The 25,160-nt window shown below is 34.7% G+C and overlaps 1 protein-coding gene across 1 annotated transcript in view; it reads right to left on the bottom strand.

Annotated features, from left to right (window-relative positions):
- Positions 1–454: 454 nt before the first annotated feature.
- The window catches only part of SEC24A (SEC24 homolog A, COPII coat complex component), a gene marked incomplete at its 5' end in the record, with an annotated part of 40,930 nt that continues 16,224 nt past the window's right edge, over positions 455–25,160 (bottom strand). The window contains 19 exons of the mRNA XM_081937048.1: positions 455–2,133; positions 2,602–2,705; positions 4,019–4,111; positions 4,275–4,379; positions 5,348–5,485; positions 5,741–5,916; positions 6,270–6,380; positions 6,757–6,930; positions 8,443–8,601; positions 9,105–9,225; positions 10,699–10,905; positions 11,649–11,704; positions 13,108–13,226; positions 14,600–14,712; positions 15,833–15,942; positions 16,207–16,333; positions 17,680–17,782; positions 21,419–21,591; positions 24,585–24,733. Coding sequence (XP_081793174.1) covers positions 2,019–2,133; positions 2,602–2,705; positions 4,019–4,111; positions 4,275–4,379; positions 5,348–5,485; positions 5,741–5,916; positions 6,270–6,380; positions 6,757–6,930; positions 8,443–8,601; positions 9,105–9,225; positions 10,699–10,905; positions 11,649–11,704; positions 13,108–13,226; positions 14,600–14,712; positions 15,833–15,942; positions 16,207–16,333; positions 17,680–17,782; positions 21,419–21,591; positions 24,585–24,733 — 2,453 coding nt within the window. The 3' untranslated portion in view covers positions 455–2,018. The remainder of the gene's footprint in view (positions 2,134–2,601; positions 2,706–4,018; positions 4,112–4,274; positions 4,380–5,347; positions 5,486–5,740; positions 5,917–6,269; positions 6,381–6,756; positions 6,931–8,442; positions 8,602–9,104; positions 9,226–10,698; positions 10,906–11,648; positions 11,705–13,107; positions 13,227–14,599; positions 14,713–15,832; positions 15,943–16,206; positions 16,334–17,679; positions 17,783–21,418; positions 21,592–24,584; positions 24,734–25,160) is intronic.

Here is a 25,160-nt window from a genome sequence, read left to right as displayed (position 1 = left end):
CATGCAGAATATTTTTAGATATAGATGTTAGGCATGGTGCTGCTTGTCAGGATTTTACCATTCAGGTTCCACAGAATCTGATCGCACCAATTCTCTGCTCCGACTTGAATGAAGCAAGGAGGAACCCACAGCCAGCATGAGATGCTAGATACAAACGGTACTTCCCTATACTTAATCTTTGCCTATACCTTCTTTTCAGAAAGCTGGCTTATACACAAAGGATTGTGTATATTTTTTGGAGAAGAGCTAATTAATCCTCCGCTATATATTGTATTTTAAAGCACTTGACTGATTTCCATAACTTACAAGTGCATATCTCATCATGATCATATGTTTCTGAATTAGATTACCAGTGTTTTAAAAAAAACATTTCAAAATAACTGAATTAAAAAAATATTAAAACAGTGAATTCAGTTATAAGGTTCCTGAAGTCAGCAGGTAATTTTTTTAGATTAGATATCTGAATCATTTTAAAGAAATGTCCCCCTTTCTTTCAGATGTTGAGCAACCATTTTCTACAGATCTTCATAAATCACTCCAACAAACTAAATAGATCATGATGCAGACAGTATCACTAACATTTCTTACAATTGCTATTCCAGTTGGCAGTTGATAAATGCTATAGTTCATGAAAAAAAAACTTCACTGGCTTTTTGCATATATGATCTCTTACTCATTTCTCAAATGGGCGAAACTGTATAAATTAAAGCAATGACCAACAAATCAATGCAAATGATTCTACCAAAACTACCAGGAAGAATTTGCAGCAGAAAAATATTCTATTCAATTTTAGGGGTGGGTTGGGGTGTGAAGGGCAATGTAGAAACCAGTGATTGCCATAATATACCACCAGAGTTCCTTCTGTTTTACAAATGTCAATACACTTATATTATTACTTAAATTATAGCAATTTCCAGGGAACCATAAAACTAAGATTTCTCTTTTATAACTGCTCAGTATTGGAACATTCTGAATTGAGCAGGGTTCCTGTCTACAGTTTTTCTATTAAAGCCTCAAAATGTTTGAATAGCAAAATTATTATTATTAAAACTGATGCTCCTCTGGATCTCAACAAGCTATTAAATACACCTCCAATGTATTATTTAACCAGTAAGAATTTTATGAAAACCTCAGCCCATTATAAAAAGATGACTGAAAAATTAATAAAACAATATGAAAATAATGGTTTTTGGTTTATTGTCTGTTCCCCTATTTACTTTCAATGAATTAAGACCAAACACATCATGCTAACAGCCAAGACTAGGATCAAATATTGTTCACTATTTTTTTCAGCTGCATCAGATCTTTTTACATTTTAATTCTTATTGAATATAATGTAATCTCATTAATCTTTCAAGACCTAGAATACTGACACATCCTAAAGGTATTCAAATGAATTATTTGATATTCATTTAAAACCCAAGTAGACTACTTCAAGTTTACTTTTGTTCTTATCATAATCAATGTTTTAAAGAAATGGAAACTAAGCTAATTGAAACTGCAGGTATTTTGTTCACAATGTATTTTTCATTGTTCCTTTAAAAAGGCAACTTTTAACGAATAATGTATTGTATAATCAAGACAATATAGTTTCCTGGAAACTCAAGTCTTGGAATTTTTAATTCTAGCAGCAAAACACAAAGCAGAAAAATAATAATGAAAGGTAAAAAAGTTAGTTTATAAACATTTCTCCAATATTGCCTTTTAACTTATGCCACAATTACTTACTGTGAAACATTTTTGCAGGAAATTAAAGGTGACCAACATATTCAAATTTATTTTAAAGTTTTAACGTACAACTACACAATAGTGTACTTAAAGATTCCACAGTCCTTTATTTGCTTTTCTTTTTCCTTTTGGAGCGGGGGGGGGGGGACGACAGGGGGGAGAAGAGGGTGAATCACAGTGAGATTTTCATCAACTGCACCAGGCCAACAACTTATAGGAGCATTACAGGAATAAGAGTTCTGCACCGAGGGTACATTCCTTTGAGCAGATGAACCATTTAAGAAAGGAGCTCATTTATTCATTTTTTGCTGAATATGCAAAAGAAATTCATAATATGATAATGCAGATTCTGTTCTGTCTTCTATCATATTTTGTAAGAAATTTGGCTTCCACGGGCTCTCATCCCTTCAAAATATAAACAGAAGGCCATTATAAGTACCTGCTTATATACTTTATTCCTTTTAAAACTATTCATCATGGTAACTGACCAGCAATGATCATATTTAGTTAACATTGTATGCATAGAATTAATGTGCAACATTTACACTAAAAGAACTTTGTCTATTTTAGAGTCTACACAGCTAACAATCCTGCAAATAAATATTAATAATGTCATAATTCCATTTGCATCATCTTCATTGTCCTCTTTTATTCCTTTCCATGGTGTTACTTAATACTTTTGGCTAGCAGTTTTGTTTTTGCACTGAATATGCTTTCTGTCTCTGCAAAAAAGTGTCTTGTTGTACCAGACATGAACTGAAGGAAGTTTGCAACTTAAGGTACTTGCATGCATGCAATTTTTAGTGTTCAGAAAGGCAATCATGCAAAATTTTGTTCAATCTGCCAATCAAATTCCACAAGCAATCTACTTACCTTAAAATATATAATATAGGAAAGAAAGGCCTTTGTTCCCTTAGCCAGAAAATAAAAGCAAGAACTCTAGATGATTCAGTTGTGTTCAATTCTGGAAGATGTGTCTGTCAAAAACAAACAAAAACGAAGGTAATAATGGAGCAAAAATATTATAAAATATATTCTGCATTCAGAATACTGTACATCATGGACTGATTCTAACTTTATTAAGCTACCTCTGCAAGAGTATACTTTTTTCTCTTTGAGAACACAACAAAGTAGATCTTTTTTCTGGTGTTTTTTGTGAGACAGAGCACTGGAAGAATCCTTAAGCAAATGTAACTTCTCAACTATGACTGTTTGTTCATTGACCAATCAAAGTTACAGTGACACCGGACAAGGGGAATTTAATGGCAGGTCCTTACAACTCCCACAAAGGACCACAATTTATGACATTCCCTGCCGGTTTCCCACAAGCAAAGTCAATGGGTAAGTCAGAAGTCAGGCTTTGCTTAATGATAGCATCTCGGATTGCCAGAATTGCCATTGCTAGAGGTGAGGTAATCACAAGATGTCACACTTTATGGCTGCATTGCTTAGCCACAATAATTATGGTACTAATTGCTGTCATAAGCTGAATTCTACCTGTATAGAAAACCTTTTTCGTTATTACATTAAGTGGGAAAGGAATAACTATTAAAGCAGAAAGTCTGTTCATTCTCAATGTGATATTACACACACACAAAAAAGGGACTGGAACTTCAGGTAATTTTTATGTACATAACATGGCAAATGGGATGTTACAATAAACAGAAACATATAGTGCACAAACTGTTCATTTAATGATAACATTTTTGGGAAATTGACTTTAGTTCTTCTAAATTATACGGTGCAAACTCAGGGATTCATAAGGATATCTGAAAGCCAGAATCACAAAAGCTCTCTGTAGGTCTATTTCAATAAAACTTCAGTTTGCACAACTGGTACTTTGTTGGCCACACCTAAATGATTTTGGGTAGTTCTAAGGAGTCACATTACCAAAGAATAGAAGTAGGTAACAAGATCCTGACTAATACCTCATCTTAAATCTCTTGAGTCAAGTTCAGGTTTCGGCAACAATATTTTGTTTTCTTCTTGGCAGCAATATAGTATGAAAATGGCTTGTTCTTACCTTCTGACATTTTTTAAAATTTTGCCTACTTCTACAATCATTCTTAGGATTTCATGGTGATCTCCCATCCAGCTGCATACTGGATCTGACCTATTTAATATTTTCAAGACCAGGTTAACTAGATGCTGCCATCTGCTGTAATGGTGTTGTCCTACAACTTTGTAAACCCTTAGCCATTATCATATTGTCTGGGCTTGATGAAAGTTGTAGTCCAAAACTATGAAGGACTCAGGCTGTCTATCCTTGCTTACTGTGTTACGTTCTTACCATATTGTGTGGTATTGATGCATAGTTTGGAGCTCCAAGTACTTGGCTTATAAAGTTCTGTCCACAATTCTTTCCAACCCATAAAAACATGACCTGTATATTCAAACACATGAATTAGTAAATAATATATACATTAAACCTTTACCTCAATAAAATACTAAAAGTAAACCAGGCTAATAAAATACTGCTATGAAGGTTTATTTATGGAGAATGAGATGACTCCTGCTGCTCATAGTATATATAAAATTCTACTTACAGAGCCAGCATCCATAAGAAAAGCACCATCCCGGTTTAGCTTTTCTACAGAGAGCTGAAGAATGGGTGGCTGAGGTACTGTTCTGTCACCAATGTTGAGGGCTCCCTAAATAGATAAAATTATTTATAATAGGCAAATAAAACAATAGATCTTATGTATTATGAACATGGGCTGCCACATCCTGACCGATATCAAGTATAAAACTTACATCATCAGCATATATCTATAACTTAAAGAGAAATATTTTTAAGCAATTGTTAATATTTTCAGATAGAGTGGTTTGCAAATTGTACACAATCTCTGTTCCTTGCACTATCAAAAGTGTTTACATTTGCACGAACCAATCATAGTTGTTCTTGGAAGAAATTTAACAATGTTTAGTTTGCATATAAATAATATTGTTCCATTTGTTAAAATGCAGGAATGCATACCATTTAAATTTAATTCTATTTGTAATATCAGATATTCTACTTGCATGCATTCAATTTCAATGTCCTTTGCAATTTACTCATTATAATTTAATATCTCCATTCATTTAAACACACACTAAAACACTGAATTTGATGGCTAAATAATTAGTATATCAAGCACAAAATTAGACAACTACATACAAAAATAGAAACAGCTTATAAAATTTCTGGTACATGCCAACTAATAATCCAATTCATAAATGTCACAATTTATACTATAACTTAACAGCTGTTATATTTATATCTACTCTCAAAGTCCGTCATAATTGCTACCTTCATAATTGATGCCTTCACCTATTATGTCAAATATTGGTACCTATTTGTAATGTTCTTGATTGTCAATACTCACATAACTAAATCACCCTCAAGGCTTAGATAGGGAAGGGGAAAAAGTTTTCCTTTTTCCAAACTTCCAAGAGCTGAGGTCTGGAAAAAGCAAGACTGACACATAATATTGAAGAAAACTGCTCCCTGAATCTAAAAAGCATGCCTTTACTATAAAATATGCACAAAAGTCAAGTGTTTTAGTACAATTTTGTATAATATCTGAGACTAGGAAGATACATCCAATGATTTCCAGACAAATTTAGATGAAGAACTTACCTCATCTGTGAGATTGTCAATTCTATACAGATTGGGGTGTATAATAAGCATGAGGTACACTAATGGTTGGCTTTTCACTTGACACGTTGTAAAGATGCGTTCATCTAAACGGGTATTTGTTTTACTTTGGAATGCTTTCTGTAAGCAAAAGTAGCAACAGAAAAACAAGACAACTTAGAGTTATTCAGATGTCCAGATCATCAATTTCAACCATACTTTTTTTTTTTACTTCATGCTATATTCTCAATATAGAATAATTTTTTAAAAAAAATTGTTACTGCATATAAATATCTGGAGAAAATTAACTATAATACTATAAATGGTCATCATTAATTTAGCAAAATTTACTTAGCCAACTTCTATTTCTAAGGCAATTTCTGTTTTTATTTTTACCTGTTTTAAAAGAGCCAGGATAAACAATGGAAACAGACGTAATGATGCAGGAGCCATAAGACCTGGTTGCTGAATGGTTAGGACAGATGAGCGGTATGCAGAAAGAGAATCTATTACAGCATTCACCAATGCATCTCGAGCATCACTCAAACTAGCAGAAACTGACCGATCAACAGCTGAAAAGGAACAAAACATAGTTCACTTGAATGTCAAAAAGACAATCACAATAAAAAGTATTAACAATGGATATTAAAGATTCACTCACTTGCTCAATCTCTCTCTCTCTCTCTCACACACACACAGATATCCAATTTACCAAAAAGAATACAAAGCAACACTGCATAGTATCTATATCTCTTTATGCTGTGGCAGTTGCCAAGCTTTTTAGATACATTTTGTAAAGCACCTTTATGCATTCTAACAATCTCAACCAAAACATTCATTACCACCAATCTTTAAACTTTGTACAAAGATAGTATCAATGAATCAAAAAATATTGTGCAATTCAATCCAACAATTCAGCACATACCCATATTGGCTAACAGGCCTGTAATAGCTTGTACATCAGCTCCTAAATAAACATCACTCAATTGGCTTACAACAGGCAAACACAGTGTGTGGACACGTATTCTTCTTTCACCTGTTAAAAAAGTAGTTTTTAATAGTATTTAAAATAAATCCAGGGTATGCTTCAAAAGCCATGATACATTAATTCTATTGCGGACATGGGGTGCATAGAATTTGTATAGAATTTGTATAGAATTATACAAAGTCATTCATCTTACAAATTTAAATATTTGTAAGATGTTTTCTAACCAAATTTGTGTAAAAGACGTGTTATTTTCTGCTTTTTTCAAACCCAAAGCACCATTTAACAGTGAAAGTCATGAGTATCTGCCAATGACCTATGAAGTTCTTAATCATGAAAACTGCAAAAAATCTAAAGACTTTAATAACAACTATTTTGTGTTAAAAGCATGGAGGGTATGACTTTGAAATGTATACAGGCTGCTTACCTTTACTAGATGTATACAGGAGGGCTGACTGGAAACAGACCACCTGCATATCTGTCAAGCTCTCCTCTACTGACATTTGGACAGCATATCCTGCATCAGGATTCACATTTGGCAGAGACAATAGATCAGTTGACCGTACAAAGAAGTTGCCATGGAAGGTGTGAATTGAAAGGCCTGTAAAAGAATTATAATGTTTAAAACATTATAGTTAAGTTTAAAATTACTAGTATTCACTCTTCAATTTTCAACAGATTAGGTTTAAGCGCTGTCACTAAGTAAAAACATCAAAGCAGAAGCAATGTGTGGGAAATGAAATTTCTGTATGACAAACACACCCCACTGTCATAAAGATTTTGTAATATTATTCTCAATGTAGTGAGCAACAGTATTTCTTTGTGCAAGCAGAGAGGATTTTACCACGTAAAAAGGGCAATGTAAATGCAGCTTGTCTCTCTTGAACTGCTTAGGTTGGTTACAATATTCTTAAATAAGTTATGCAAATATACTACTAGCATTATCATTATAAGTCTCTTATGTTTTCAATAACTGAACTGAACCAAAATTAAAATTATGTACTTTTTTTTTACAGTAACGAAGAAATATAGACTTAGGGCTATGTTATTTTGAAACAGGAAAATGTTTGAAAACTCTGCTTAAAATAAGCCTAAGTTTAGAAAAATCATCTCATTCATAAATACAAAGGTAAAGGTAAAGGTTCCCCTCGCACATATGTGCAAGTCGTTCCCAAATCTAGGGTGCAGTGCTAATCTCCATTTCAAAACCGAAGAGCCAGCACAGTCTGAAGACGTCTCCGTGGTCATGTAGCCGGCATGTTTAAACGCCAAAGGCGCATGGAACGCTGTTACCTTCCCACCAAAGTGGTCCCTATTTTTCTACTTGCATTTTTACATGCTTCTTGCATTTTTACATGCTTTCAAACTGCTAGGTTGGCAGAAGCTGGGACAAGTAATGGGAGCTCACTACGTTACGCAGTGCTACGGATTCGAACTGCCAAACTGCCAACCTTTCTGAATGACAAGCTCAGTGCCTTAGCCACCGCATCCCTATAAATTCCAAATCAAGTCCATTCATGTTCATTTGGCGTTCATTTTGCATTACCTGTTGATTCAAGATATCCTTTTCCCCCAAACCCCCCGAAATCTATCCTTTTACCAAAAAAGAACATTCAAGGCATACATTTACCTTTGGATTTACAATGCATTCTTTAAAAATCTTCTAGCAGTACCAATCTGCTATGATAGGCAGAGCAGATTCCCCTGAGCCAATTTATTTAACAATATAGCAAGCTTTAGGAAAAGGAGAGGGGAGGGGGGGAGAGCTGCTTCCACTGTAGCCATCCAATATATAAAAGACCTTGTCCCCGGGGAACAGGATGCCATGTTTCCATGATCTTTGAGATCAACAATATCAAATTTACACATGTGGAAATAGCCTTCACTGATTATACAATTGGTGTATAATATTCTGACAACTCTCTCATAAAAGCTCATACATTAGGACTGTAAAGAAAGAATAGTAACTTGAGCAATGCTGAGTATCAAACATCATTTGTCAGAATTTCAAATTCAAGGCTATTTAGAATTTCAAATGTTTTCATGCACCTTTAAACTTATTTAAGCAATTATGACAATGCTTCGACTAACATTGGCAGGCTAAGGGTCTGACCTTTGGTACATCTTATCCTCATGACAGCTTCAAAGCCAATCTTCCTAGTTAAATATCGCTTTAGTTCTTTCTGTAATTTCTCCACCAGAAGAGGATTGTGTTGATGATGGTAAGCTTGATAATAATATACACTACCAGCAGAATACCTTGATATACATCCTAAAAAAAAAGTAAATTTATTTCATTTTTGGACTTAAAAGTAATATAATATAAAAAATAGAAGTTTTACAGTAAGAAAAAGAAACATGCACATTTTTTTCAAGCAGTAGTCTCACTACTGAAGTGGAATACATTTATTTCCTAAAATACAGATTTTTAAAGATGATGAACTGGAAATAGATCATTACTGAAATGTATTGCTCCATCTTTTGATTGTAATGTTTTAGTTTTTACAATTTAAAATCTGTAATTGTAAAAATAGAGTTCATTACTCCGTTTTACAGTATAGCACATGAGAAAATAGTTTTATACCTTTATTAATCAAGCAGGAAAGAAAGCAAACCAGTAGAACAGGGTTCCTCATGCATGTATGTGGTTTTATGCAACAGTTTCGATAAAGGACAATTATATTTTATTATAATCATCCCTGATTATAATCTCTAATCTACAGATTATAATTTCAACAAAGAATTCTTAAATGGCGAGCAACAAGAATGCCTTACCTAATGAAGCCAAGTCAGAGTACTGCCCACTAAGAAGAAACAAGTCAACCGCAACCTGCTGTCCTGAGCAATCCAAGGCCAATTTTTTATAGAAGTCAGTAGATGGTGTCAGAGGAACATCCTGGTAAAAGGCAAAAAATGCACTTGAAGGGGTGTTTCATTCATATTCATGCCACCAACAAAGCAATATTCATTAAAGCACTGAAGAAGCTGCATCCTCCCATGGATTTAGCACAGCTTTTTTGTGCTAAATTGCCTCCGTATGCTTGTGTATGTATGCGGTGCATACACACCGAAAGCATCTTCAATTTGTATGCTTTCACCAGGAACGCTGGGTAAAAGGAAGTTACAGCTGTGTAGACGATTGAAAAGTGATGCTTTGCTCACAGGCTTACTGTAAGGACAGCAATGTTCAAATGATTTACACTAGCTATTGCCCAATATTTTAAAAATGCTAGTAATGTTCAAAGTAATGCAAGGATTTTGTTATACAATGGCTTGAGTCTAGGCATTCTAGTAGTCAATCAAAATTGAAAATGGCCATTTAGGCCTTATGTTCAATGGCCTTTCAGTATAGCAAATGAAATTAAATCATCTATAACAGCTCATACTTATATTCATCCTGTAGAGACAATCAAAAATTAGTTTGGTATAGTGGTTAAGATATCAAGCTAGAACCCAGGAGACTGAGAGTTCTAGTCCTGCCTGAGGCACAAAGCCAGTTGGATGACTTTGAGCCAATCCCACTCTCAGCCCTAGGAAGACGGCAATGGTAAACCACTTCTGAAATCTTGCCAAGAAAACTACAGGCAGAGTAAATACTGACTACACATGCACACCCAAAAAAAGTTCACCACCTGTCTAGAAATAAATTCTACAGTTGAACTGCTCTACTTTTAGCAAGTTTTCTAATATGCAGTCAGACCCTGTACCTTATATCTGTAATTCTTATAGCGGTACATAACCTGTTCTGTGCATTATCTTTTCAGATATATGAATAGTGGCATATAGCAATAGCACTTAGACTTATATACCACTTCATAGAACTTTTACAGCCCTCTCTAAGCAATTTAACAGTCAGCATATTGCCCCCCAACAATCCAGGTCCTCATTTTACCCACCTCAGAAGGATCGAAGGCTGAATCAACCTTGAGCTGGTGAGATTTGAACTGCCGAACTGCAGCTAGCAGTCAGCTGAAATAGCCTGCAATAATACACTCTAACCACTGCGCCACCTCAGCTCTAATCTTCCTTAGTTTTCTTTCTCAGGGCTAAATATGCCTAGTGCCTTCAAATGTATCTTCATACAACAGTTTCTGCTCTGTTGATCATTCTCACTGCCATGTTTTGAACCTGTTCCAGTCTCTCTGAATCTTTCTTAAATTATAGTACTCAGAACTCAATGCTAAATCTGACCAAAGCAGAATAAAGGAGAACTATAGTTTCCTGTGGTTTAGAAGATATTCTTCTGTTGAAAAATTTGCATTTTTGCAGCCCCACTGCAGACTAGAACTATTCTTAAAAAGAACTGTTACAATAAAAATAGATTTTAAGAGACACTTAAAAATCAGGTGTAAAAGTTTGTTTTGCTAACCTTTGTAGATGCTTTTTGGTTAGGCTCTTCCCGTGGTTTGAGTGCACCTGCTCCTAAAGATGGAAGCTGAGTTTGGAAGACAGTAATCCGACCCCCAGTATGTGACATAAGTTTAAAGGCAGCCTGTAGTGCAGGTCCCAAAGCACTTTGGGTTTCCAAAGATGTAGTGAACATCTGAGGCAAAGTTCTCAATAAATCTTGAATCAGCTGAAATAAATCAAATTTCCATCTTTTTATTTGCTATATTTATCCATTTTTATATTATCCAATATTTGAAGCTCACACTGCAGCTTAAAAAAAATAAAACTTAAAATAAAATCAATAGTAGTACTAAGTGAATTTTTTTTGTCTAGTGTTAAAATGTATGTGCCAATGTACCACCATTGGAAATACCATCCACAATCAGGGTTTCTCCAGCGAGGAGACCTTAAATTAATCACTCAGTGGTTGTTTATTTTGTTTATTTATTAAAGAACTTGTGACAGCATCATGTCATCTGATAGAACTGAAAGCTTCAAAAGTTGATTTTCAGTTCCAAGCTTATCAGTACAATAACTGATCAGATCCTTAGAGCTTTAAAAGTCAGTTATACAGTACAGAGGGTGAGAGTGTAGGTTACACAAATGAACCAGAAGATCAGTAGTTGCCCTCTGACTGTACCAATCTGGTGTAGATAACTCAGACCCAGTCTTGTCCAATTATCTGGGAAGATTTTGCTTAGGGTGGTTCTTGAAAAGTGGACTGGAGTCACTCTTCAGACTGATGGCTGCCATTTGTCCCATTATTAGGTATCAAACATTTTAACTGAAGTTATTTTGTTCCTTAGGCCAAAATATGTTTTAGATTTTATTACATGGAATAGGCAAAATAATATTTCAAAGTCTTAAAAGTCTTTCAATTGCTAGAAATACACTTTTGCTTATACTAACAACATATAATATTACTCTTACCTCTTTGCTTTCGTTTAAATTTACTAATAAGTTTTCCGGCATGGGTATAAACACATCTACAAGATAGATAACAAAGTATTTAGTATTTATTTTACCACTTGATTTAATGATTGTTCAGTTATGAGAGCCTTGGAAAGGCTGTTTTACAGCCCATAAAGCACTTCCACCCATAATAAAACATCATAATACCTTAATATTTTCACCTATATTCTCCACAACACAACCCTTTGAGGTGACTTGGGCTAAGAGAGAGTGACGAGCCCATAGTCACCCACTCATCTTTTAATCACAGCTACCTGTGATTAAAACTCAAGAGTATCCCATTTTGACATCAACCCCCCCCCCCCAGGTTTAACCCCAAGGTGAAATCCACATCCACTCTTCTGACATTCCGAAAAGCCTAAAGCCCTGTCTCTGTCAAATGGCCTACTACCCCAATGGGGGCAATCTTTCTAGATGTGGTTAATGGACTACGACCCCATCTTCCACCCATGTGTATGTTGCTTCCTATCTCCCTAATTTAATGTTACTATTTATTGATTTAATGTTTTTATTGATTTTTAATGATTAGCATCATCTCCAGGCGAAATAGGCAGCATATGAGCTGAATGAATAAAGTAATATAGATAGTTAGATAGATGGATGGATGGATGGATGGATGGATGGATGGATGGATGGATGGATGGATGGACGGACAGACGACCGGGATTTGGGGAAAAAATTACTGAGGAAAAACAACCTTTTAAATTTCACATACATACACATACACACACACATACACACATACACACACACACATACACACACACAATCTAAGTGGGCAAAACTTCTACATTACCCCAATACAAACTACTACAGTCCTGAGAGATCTTCTACAAACTACAGAAATAATAATATTTATTTCCTGGACCTATAGCCAGAAAGGGACAGTGAAATTGAAAAGCAAAAAAAATATCTTGAGAGTCGTGTGTGAAGTGCTTTGCTTCTTTGACATTTCCTATAATGGAAGTGTGAGAAGACATAATTTGTAAGTGACCTAAGAGGTATCCCTAAAACGCCTATAGCAAATGAGACAACTACCACAAGTCTACTTCTCCAGATAGCTAGTCTGTGTGTGTGAAAGAAAATCTGCAATGAAAAATTTTAAATTCTAGGGTGTTTTTTTTTTTGCAAAACAAAAATTGAAAAACAGGAAAGACCCTGAGGCATATTCTACCTAGGAGTGTTTTTCTAGCTGTGTTTGACTAGAGGACATTTGCTCTTTTTCCTTTCTTGCTCTCCTAGCTTACAGTATGACAGAATCATCTTTAATAGCAAAGTACCAAGACTTGTCCTGTAACTGTTTTTTTCTTCCTTGAAAACAGAAAAAGTGTTGGATTAATGTTCCAATTTAGGAGTATATGACAAGAGTCATAAAGCATACTTCATAAATTTAATATTTGAGATTATTTCTTCTTACCTTCAATATCTGAAATGATTAACATTTGAGGCTGTGAGAGACCTTCCTGAAGGCTATAGAAATGGATTGTGCTGTCAAATGTTATGAAGCCTATTTTTGTTCTAGTGTTCCCTGGGAGTCTGAAAATGAAGCAGAGAAATTGAGCGCCAGGCATTAAATATATAAAGTGTACACATTTAAGTTGAACTTATGTATTTTCCTAAAACAACATTTCATGTAACATGCTAAATGTAGATAAATAAATTATTATTCCATGAACAGCTATAAAGCTCACATTCAAATGGGTTCGTTATTAAGTTTCAAAGTCGTGGAATAGAACTTTAGGGTGACAATAAGATGACAAAAAACGGAAAGACAGAGAATGACCCAGGGGAGATATTCTGAAATGGAGAAAAATTCTACCTTCATTACAGAAAAAGACATTTTATTTGTTTCTTATAAACATTGCAACATGCAGAGTTCCTTAAGCAAACTGTCCTTTCAGATTATGGACACATTTCCTAAAGAATGCACTTCTGTTCAGCACAGTTCATCCATTCTTATTAAAAGATGCGCCTCAAATCACGTTGCGAGTCATGCTACTTGGATTACAGATAATTCTAAAAGGTCTATAAACTTTCATCATTGCAGGTTTATGTAAATTTATGTTATCTATATACTGATGTCAACGTGCAATGAGCTAAACAATTGTTTATGCTATCCTGTTTTTCAATTCAGTAAATACACCTTAATGACGAATACTCCCTCCTCAAATATTACCGTAACTATAATTTTATACATTCTGGTGGGCTCATTTTTGAGTCAGAGGAGGGAACAGACAATGAGCAGTCAGACTCAGCTTCAGAAGTGCTGACAAACAACAAGCAGCCAGCCCACGTACCACCAGACAGACCGCTACCTGAGCAAGCAAAGAGGTAAATCCAAAACAGCACACACAGCTCCTGTCACTTTCTGAAGATGACAGTGCAGAATTACCTCCCGCTTCTCAACACAAGAGCCTGACAGGCTGCAAAGAGAGTAGAGTCTTTGTGCTCTGGGAGACTGCTCACCACAGAAGAGGTCTCGCCCTAACATGAGCTGCACTGGGATTGCTTCTATTAAAATGGAGCAGCAACCACAAGCGGTTCCTTGACAACCACCCTAACTTCTACTCCGTGTGCCTTGACTTGTGAACCTTGCAACCCTGACTTTGATCCTAAACAATTCGTCAGATTCCTAAACAGATCCTGACAAATCTGTTACATGCTTTGATTCAGGGACTCCACCTGATAACTCTCCTCTGTGTTGCTTTGATTTGGAACACTTGTAAAGAAAAACTGCTGAACTTCGGGGGAGGGAGGACTTTATATTGCAAGGGCATCTGTTTCCAACTCTTATTTATTTAGTAAACAGAACAAAATTACCCCTTTGTGTGTTTTTGCTTGGATCAGGATCGGACAGATATGAATTTTAAAGATTACATCAATAGATTGAAAAGATGCAAAGGACTCACAGATCTAAATTATCCAACAACGTCTTGCAGACAGTGTCTAAGTATCCTGTTTCTATTGCATTATGTGACACATCAAATACAAAGAGGTACACAGGAGGCTGAGGTGGACGTAGCTGAAAAAACAAGACACAATTATAAACATTTAAATATCAATCTAGGACAGCTGACTTTTTTACTTGACTGTAAGGTAGTCTGAATTTTTAATACCGTAAAAATGTAATGCACTTTTACATATTATAATCTATTTTTGATTAGTTCTCTATTGTGAAAATGGAAAATTTTCATTGTAGCAAGCTTACTGAACTCTGCTTTCTAATTTGTGTTACAAAATGAAAGAAAAATCATAGTATGTACACCACACAGTTTTTTTAAAAAGATAGCAAATGGTAGTATACTGGATTCAGAGATTTAGAGGACCGAGAACCACTATGACATGAAAAGATATACTTATTGTAAAGATGCAATACATTAAGAGTCAGTATTAAGAGTCCTTCGGGAGAGGGTGCGGCTAAGAAATAAATATTTATTATTATTATTATTATTTCAAATATTGAACAGTATGGATGGAGGTTGAGGTGCTGGATTAGAAGAAGAGAGACCTAAGTTTTGGTCCTCCTTAGACACCGAAGCTAGTGGAGTCTGAAAGAAGGCAATGACAAACTACCATATTTTTGTCACAGAAACTACATGAACCCATACACTGACTGAAAAGTGTGTCTCCACTGAAAGATAACTATTTCTCTGGTGCAATGTAAGATCAATAAGCTTTCCTAGAACTACAGTGCATAAGCATCAACAAGTAAGGGAAAATGAGATAACTAAACTCGTGGAACAAGAGACAGTTCCATAGAGCCCAACTTGTTCCATAAGCAAGAACACACTGCTTGACTCTTCTTCTAATAATACTTCACAGTATATGAAAGGGTGCTGTTTTTAAGAGCAGTTTTTAATAGAGAAGGAAGCTGCTGATAAAGAGTTTGAGAATCCAACCAGCTACTTGAAAGCTCTAAGAGGTAGCAAAGTTCTCTAAGATGTATGGTACAAACTATATCCAGTCACTTTGTCTCAACTGAAATACCACTTTCTATAATAGCTATGCAAGAATGGACAAATAAAGGTTAAAAGAAGAAGAAAAATGTCGAGATTGAGTAGTTCTGCACAAGTTATTATGACTACACATTATATAACATGGAGTGGGGGGACAGAAAGAAAGGTGGGGAGGCAGAATCTCACCATATATTCAGAAGGAGCCATAAACTCAATAGTGGCATTTTGAACTTCAGGTCTTTTATGAGGTTCTCCATAAACTCTTGTCACAGGATTATACATAAACTCTTCAGGAACTACAGGAGGAAAAAAACTTTATAAACCAGTGTAACTCTCAAGGTTTACAGTATTTTATATAATATTTTTCAGCCTAATAGTCTTTTAAAGAAATATTTATTCCCATAATATGTTCAATTACCTAAAAGCAGCTAGAGATTGTTGTCATAAATGTATTTTACTGGAATCAAACAGCTTATTTGTATGTATACATGTGTACACTTAAGAACTTAACATGAAGTCAACTGATTCTTTATTGGATTTAAACTCATAAAAAAACTCACCATCATTCACTCTGTAGCACAAGTTGCATTTCCATCTCCTTTGATCAAGGAAGCTGACAAAAGGATTGATATACGTTCTACAGCTACGACATCTCACAATTGTACTAGAGGTTACTACAGGCAATTGCTGAAAAGAGGAACGTTTGAGTCATTTGTTTAAGAAAATTTGTCATCAAGTATAATTTAATTCTTTCTTTTGACATAGGACTAAATAATGATAATGACAATAAAAATTGACAGGTATGCTTGCAATGGAAATTCTGATTTCAATCTAGTGGTTTTTTTCATGAGATTCTAAATTAAGAGATGGCTTTAAAGTTATGTGCCAGTGGGAGACATGGCTCTGCAGTTTTCATACTTGTAGACAAAATTAAAATATTAAAATATTCAATTACTGATGAAAGCAATCAGGCTTTATTTTGAAAGCAGAAACAAAAAACTGAATGTTCATAAACATCTTATAATATATTACCAATAAATTACTTGGACCTGGACAACACTTAACAATGTATGCTTATGCAGAAGAAGAGAACCTATATAAAATGTTGTGTGTTGCATTCAAGCAGACAGTTATGTAAAAGTTATGTAAAAAAGAAATATATTATGAGGAGACAAGATAGAGCATTTAATTTGTAACAACTGATGTCCCATTTCCCACAAGGTTATTCCCTAGCCTAGTAACTCTTTATTATTTGCAAACACAACCTTCACAGCAAATTAAAATCAGGGAAGAAACAATACTAAAGGTACTCCCAACTTTGATTAAATATTATCTATTGAAATGCCTTAAAAGATAAACTTATAGAAAAAACTGAAAGCTTCAATCAATCAATCTTTAGTTCAATCTGTGTAAAGTTTCATCACTGTTGAAGCACTGTACATTCATACATATATATAAAAATGAAATTTAAAATACCATACGGTGCTGTAACTGGACTATAAAAAGGCAACATACACAAAATTCCACTTTTGGTAAAGTCATTTCATTTGAATTTCTTCTAATTTTCAATTTCAATTCCTCTTGGTTACAGGATTTAATTTATTTAAATAATTTGTACTATACCCAAATCAATAAACTAAAATTCCTAAAATTTAAGAGAATCATCCAAAAACAAAACTAGATTTTGGAATTTTTATTTGTAGAAACTGCTGCAGCCAGAGTTTCCCAAATGTGGCCATCACAACAGATTACATAAATCAAAGTAAATTTCTGGAATTAATCTCTGACACAATTACGGATAATACATGCATGCAGAATTCTATTATTATCTAGAGCAGTGTTGAACAGTTTCAAACTTGGCAACTTTAAGATGAATGGCCTTCAACTCCCAGAATTCTGGGAATTGGCTGCAGCTGGGGAATTGAATGCCACACTTCTTATAATATGAAGAATATTGACTAGAGTAATTTGAATATAGGCTATGTATTTCTGAAAATCAACACCCTAACATTTTCAAACATTAAATAACATACCGATAAATCTTTGAAAGGGTGAAGTAGAAGCCCCAGGGGTAGTTTGGCTTTATTCAGTAAGGCCTGAGTCTGAGGAATGTTAGTCAAGGTACACCGGAACAACCTATATGGAAAATCAAAGGATTAAAGAATTACTAACTATATGTGTCAACCTTCCTGATCTCCACAGTCAGTCATTACTTTTCTCTCTCTTATGTTTGAAGAATGGGGACCACCCTGTATCTTATGCAGCATTCAGTTTAGGGGGGGGAAACTATAACAAATGCAAAATTGTAATAGTTTGTAGAATTTTGCTACGCCAGTTATTTTTTTCTTTCCTAGCAGGGATCTCTTTCTTTTCTTTTTTTCTTTTGATCAACCAAATGCCAACCAATTTGGTTGTAACAGGAATTGACTGACTGATTTGTCACTGGAGCTTGACGTCATGGGTTAAGTGTGTGAATGGTCCAAAGTCAGCTTTCATGCCTAAGGCAGAACTAGAACTCACTGTCCCTTGGTTTGTATCCTAGTGCTTTAATTGCTAAACCAAACTATCTCCTGCTACAGTCATTTATTAACTTGTAAAGTAAGTAGATATCCTGACCAAATTAGAAACGAAACATTAGAAAGTAACACCATACTTTGAAAAATATACTTCTGGATCTATACTATTTATTCACCACCAGAATCCAAAATAGCCTTTGCATCCTGTTGGTTTTTTAAATATCTACAGTACAGCCTTAGATCTAACAGGATATTTCTGAAGCTAGAATACAAATCTATATATAATTTAAATATTCAAAAACAAACCCAAATAAAAAAACAGAAACATATGAGGAATAAAGCTGGCAATTGAGAAAGAAGAGATGCAGAAAATAGCAAAGTTGACTTAGGTTTTCATTGCTTCGAGCAAAATATTTTCTCACTTGAGGAAAACAAATGAATCCAATGCTTAATTCTAATGAAGCCTTCATAAATTGCTAACCAAGCATTAGATTCTGTTCACAAAACATAATCTAAGGGTTAATTGATTAATTACATTTATACAGATGATCATGTGTAACCATACAAGTATGATATTAAGCATACAAGTATGAATAATTTCTATAACATTTGTGTTGATGGACATAGTCACTTGGGTGGGGAATCCATAAATCTGAAGTTAAAGGTGCTTACAATTTTTGCAATTTGGGGTAGAATACAGCTTCTACAGTATTTAGTTTTTTGTTTTAAAAGAACAGTTACTATCAAGAATCACAACAAGATTCCTTATATGATTTTCACGACTGAAAGCATTTAACCTTCAAATGTTTAAACATGTTTACATTTCTCAAAACGTAAATGTGCATTAGCAATATACTAAAATCCACAGCCAGTTAGTAAGTTAATAAGAGCTTTATTTTGATTCAAGGAATTAGTAAATTGGGTATTCCCCAGTTGCAAGACCATAATTTTTATGTACTAAGATAAAGCACGAAGCTTTTGCTTATCAGCATTGTAGAATCTTCTCAAACTCTTTGGGCTATGAAATTGTTGTGAAGCAGGGCCTTGTGCAACTGACATCCAGCAGGACATACCAACACGGCTGAAAAATACTGCTGTATTGTAGACTTTAATTGCAATGTAGTGGGATAATACAGCATAGATAGTGTTTGACTTACGACTGTAATGGAATCTGCCAATTCCTGTCAAGTGTTATGATGGTCATAAGTTGGGTCACTCACATAACCAACCTGATTTTTAGTGGTGGTGGTTAAGTGAAAGTTGAACTGCAGTCATCAAGCAAACCTAAGTAACTTCTTGTTTGGGGCAAAACTGCCGTATAATGTGATCCATAGGACCACAGGATGCTGCAAACAATTGTAAATGCAGCTGTGTTGCCAAGTGCAACCATGTGATCTGGGAGTGGGAGAAGAAACCGCCAAAACTTTGGAACAAGGTCATAACTCCTCTTTTTCCTCCTTTTTTTTTCAGATAGGTCTCAACTAAGTTGAAGACTACCTGAATACAAATATGAACCTCAATATCATAACCATCATATAAAATTTTAACTATCTGAAAATTATTCAAACCACCCACAAATGTAATTAGTACACCCTATCACAACAGAGCCAAATAAAATCCATACATTTTGCTATCTATTCTATTCACCCATGAACATAAGAACTGATAACTGTTTCTTTACAATCTCTCCCTGCTCTCATATTTGAAAAAGGAGATCATGCCAGCTTTTTATTTTTTATTTTAGCTTATAGGATCCAATCTTAAATTCAGCTATCATTTTAATAACTTCAACCTTCTTATAGAAAGTATTCAGGTACAATCGTTATGTATAGAAAGAACCATGTGAGCCTACATTTTTTCCTTTACATAGGAAAAAATTACCGTATTTTTTGGAGTATAAGGCGCACCGGAGTATAAGACGCACCAAGGTTTTGAAGAGGCATTTTTTTAAAAAGTAGGTAGGTAGATAGAGGGATAGAGAGGGAGAGAAAGAGAGAGAAATACAGTAGATAGGTAGGGAGAGAGAGAGAATAGTTAGGTAGGTAGGTAGGTAAAGGGAGAGAAAGAGAGAGAGAGAGAGAGTAGGTAGGTAGGTAGAGGGATAGAGAAATAGAAAGAGAGAAATACAGTAGATAGGTAGGGAGAGAGAGAGTAGGTAGGTTGGTAGGTAGGTAGAGGGATAGAGAGAGAGAAATAGAGAAATACAGTAGGTAGGTAGGGAGAGAGAAAAAGATTGTAGGTAGGTAGGTAGACGGATAGAGAGAGAGAAATACAGTAGATAGATAGGGAGAGAGAGAGAGAGTAGTTAGGTAGGTAAGTAGGTAGGTAGATAAAGGGGTAGAGAGAGAGAGAAATACAGTAGGTAGGTAGGGAGAGAGACAGAGTGTGTAGGTAGGTAGAGGGATAGAGAGAGGGAAATAGAAAGAGAGAGAAATACAGTAGATAGGTAGGTGTTTCTGCTGGCACAGCACTTGATCAATGTAATTCTCATCAATCAGTTAAAGAGCTTTCCAAAAGGAAAAAAAAGTTTTTGCACTCTGCAAACCTCCCAAAAATGGCCCATTTTTCACAAAAAAGGGCCCACTTTTTTTTTTTCCCAAAAAAAAGGCATGAATAACCTTGGGGGACTTTCAGAGTGCTCCTGGGTAGGGGCAAAAACAAGCAAAAAAAACGGCTCATTTTTCACGAAAACAGGCCCGTTTTTTGTTAAAAAAAATTGCATGTATAGCTTTGGGGGGGGGATGACAAAAAATGCCCCCTTTTTATGATTATTTCTACCCTCTCCAGCCCCCAAGAGCTCTCTGAAAGCCTCCATAAGGCTATGCATGGCCATTTTGGTGATGGGGGGGGGGCTTCGGGAGGAAAAAAATGCTGTATTTGGTGTATAAGACAGACCCAGATTTTCACCCTCTTTTTTGAGGAAAAAAGGTGCATCTTATACTCTGAAAAATACAGTAGATTTTTATTCACCAGTGATGATTTTTTTTTATTAAGAGTTATATTTTTATCAAGAGTTGTGGCAGACATCTAAGTAATGATTTAGGATTTATAAATGTGATTAAAACCTAACATTTCAGGTATCATCTTGTTGATGTACTAAAATTAAACCCTAACCCTAACCTTTCTCAGTCTGTTTTGTTTAAATACACCACAAAAATGTGGTACTTTAAAATACCCATAAAGATTAGGGAGAACCTTCAGAATAATAGAAATTGAAGAGATTTATTCTTTTACAAGCAGTATTAATTAATCATACTCGGGATTGCAGTTGAGCTTCTGAATATCTTGATGCAAATTGGGAATGGGTGCTTGAAAGGGGGTTCCAGGAAGAATATTTCTGTCTTGAAGAAGGTTGATAGGTCTTAATCCTTCAGGCTGAAGACTTAGTCCACCCATAGATGCAGCTAAGGTATTTGCTCCCAAGCTAGGCTGCACCCAAAACAAAAATTAAAGTTAACCTTTATGAAACACATTTAAATCCATGCATAGATACAATGGAGGATGGTGGGGTTAATATTAGATGTAAATACATAATTCATAAAGCACTTATAGTAGTTTATTTACAGGTCGTCCTCAGTTACAACCATTTGTTTAGTGACTAATCAAAGTTACAATGGCACTGAAACGTGTCTTAGGAACAGTTTTCACACTTAATGACTGTTGCAGCATCCCCAGTCATGTGAACAAAAGTGGGACACTTGGCAACTGGCATGTGTTTATGACGGTTGCAATGTCCCCAGATTATGTGATCATTATTTGTAACCTTCCCAGATGGCTTCCAACAAGCAGTCAATGGAGGAAGCCAAATTCACTTAATGACCAGATGATTCACTAAACTGCAGTGATTTCCGGCCTTAACATCTATAGCAAAAAGATTTTAAAATGGGACAAAACTCACTTAACAACTATCTTGCTTAGCAACAGAAATGTTGGCTCAATTGTGGTCATAAATTGAGGATTACCTGTATTTTATTATAAACTAGCTCATCATCCTATTAGCACTCAAAACAAATCTAGATATAAAAGTCCATATTTATTTTTTAATAAATTCCAGTAATATTAGTTATTTGCATTTATATGATGTTTTCCTTGTGCAAGCATACCTGGGAAAACTCATTTTATCTGAATAATAATGCAAGTAGTCTGGGTGGAGTTCAAAATTATCCACTTATCTAAAATTATCCACTGATAATTCTAGTCCAAGTCCAACATCTTAAATACTGTACTATACTAGCACTAAATTAAAAAATAAAGTCTATTGAATTATGCAGTTCTATTATGTAGACAATTATTAAAAAGACTGAAGGAAGTAATGAACTAATGTTTAGATGAAGTGCATTTTTTTCAATTTCATAATGAATTATTAATAACTAAGGAGAGTATTACAAGAGGGATGAGATAATTTTGAAATATGTATCAGAATCACATAAAGGGGAGAATCTAGCCAATTATACGTGTGTCTATAAAGCACAAACTTGAATGAGAAGGTGGAGCTCACTTGAGTGAGAAAATATAACACCTGATGCTTAAGTCAAATTGGAGGCATATCTCCCTTTATACAACAGCAGAAAATATTTAGCAATAGTAGCTTAATATTGCTGAGCTAGTCTTACTCATCAACTTAGTTGGTTCTAACATGTTTCTCCCTAGAATTGGGAAAAAAGACAGGAGGGACAGAAATGTAATAGAAAAACTTTTAATATAACATAGGAAAATTAAAAACAGTTCTTTTTCATATTAAACACACTCTTTTTGTAAAGCAGCCAGTTCTAATCTAGCTATAACTAGAAACTGATTAGTCAGAGAAGAAAAATATCATGTATGCAAATAGCTCCAACCCCTTATTGTAGATAGGAATTCGAATATCCCTGATGACTTTCTAGCTGCTGTTTGAGCACAACTAATGAAGAGGACATCCACCAATTCTGGATAATTGGTTCCAGAGTCAAACTATTGTTACTATTAGAATATTTTTTTCAAATATTCAATTTGAATTTCCATTTACATAACTTTATACACAACTTTCATAACATTATATTAAATGTGATAACAAGCATATCACAAGTATGTACTTCTAGAGGAATACAATTCCATCCAGAGCCAGAATCACATCAAATTCCTGGTTCTGTTTGTTTGGGTAGCATTTCACATGTAGATTCTTGATATCTTGCAAATCAATCAAGACTGACTTGTAGTTATGGCATGTGATATTTCATCAATATGTTTGGTCTTGATGAAAATGCACATCATGATATCGATAGTCCTCAATTTATGACCAATATTGGAGCCCAAAATTTCTGTTGCTATGCAGGACAGTTGTTAAGTGAGTTTTGCCCCATTTTACAACCTTTCTTGCCATAGTTGTTAAGTGAATCACGACAGCTGTTAATTAGTAACCCGGTTGTTAAATGAATCTGGCTTCCCCATTGACTTTGCTTGCCAGAAAGTCACAAAAGGGGATCACAGGACCTCAGGACACTCAACCATTATAAATATGAGTCAGTTGTAAGCATCTGAATTTTGGTCACATGACCATGGGGATGCTGCAACAGGAATAAGTGTAAAAAATGGTCATAAGTCACATTTTTCTTTACCACTGCAACTTCAAGCAGTCACTAAATGAACTGTTGTAAGTTGAGAAGTACCTGTTTATACTTCTTGGAGGAAACTGAGACTCTCCACAGAGTTTTTCTCCATACTATATCTAATTAGTGTGCTCTTTCGTTGAACCAATGCCTATATGTTCAGAAATCTCACCCTTAGTTGGTCAGGGTGGGATTAAATGGAGTCAGTGTAAAGCCAACTATGTTTTCATATAACAACCTAAATTTAGGGAAGCTGCAATTCATGTTTATAATTTTTAATTTGCATAACCATTTAATAAGAAATCCAGTGCATTTTTTACATCTAAATTATTCCTCAGGAACCATTAATTTAAACCGTTTAACATTTTGTTCATGTAATTATATATGTTTCAAAAGCAGACTTCCACTTATACAATTTAAATATCTTTTCCCTCTTCTCTCTATCTATATAAAAAAATGGTAGACTTATTAGCCACCAGGAAAAGGGTGACCGATCTCCAGTTCTATCCATTCTACTATTAAAAAGACTTTCTGGATACAAATCTATGTATCTATCCGATATCTTGTCTACTGTCTTTCTTGTCTAAGAAATGCAAATTTACCAAGCAGGAACTTCTATACTTTATTGTAGCACTGAAAACAAAATTTACAGCTGATTTCTATTTTTTAAAAAATTGGATCTACTACCTCAAAAGGCATTTTATCAATATCAGAAATTTGATTAATTTTTTCCCCAAAATTTGAGCTCTTTAATTATGGAAGAACAACTTCTACAAGGTCAACAAAGCCTTTGTGGCATCTAGAAATAACATATGAGTAAAATTGGGAAGGATTTACCTGAGGGAATTGCTGAGGTCCTCCTGGATATGGCATTCTTGGTCCTCCAGGTGGGGAAGCATTTTGGTAGCCTGGGGGCAAGCTGGGATAAGCAGTTCCAACATGTTTGTTTACTTTAGCGTTTTGAGGAGCAGGATTATGTGGGGTTGCTGAAAGAGTAAATACACTGAATGGTAAATGATAACATTTTTAACCATTTTAGTGATTAAATACAATATACAGTATACATAGTAAACAGATCATGCTATGTTATATAGTATTACTTTACAAACAAATAAATGTGGTGTATTTTTTAAAATAATTTTAAAACTTAAATACTTTCAAAACAAAGTAATATCATTCAAACTAAAACCACAAACATAACTTCCAATTCTAGTTCCTCTCTCCCACCCCTGGCAGAAATATTGCTAACTTAAATAATCACAGTCATTTGGCTGCCTGAATAAAGCTTCAGTTTATGATGTTTCTGCTTTGGAGAGCCTAAGCATGCTCAATCTAAATAAATACAGTTATGTCACCCTATTCTTTTTGTTTTCATTAAACAAAACATTGACCTTTTCGTAATCACAGCTTTTG

The sequence above is a fragment of the Natrix helvetica genome, assembly GCF_964273705.1.
Source record: "Natrix helvetica genome assembly, chromosome: 1".
Classification (NCBI taxonomy): Eukaryota; Metazoa; Chordata; class Lepidosauria; order Squamata; family Natricidae; genus Natrix; species Natrix helvetica.
The sequence above is the reverse complement of the archived record's forward strand: the minus strand, read 5'-3'. Positions and strand labels throughout refer to the sequence as shown.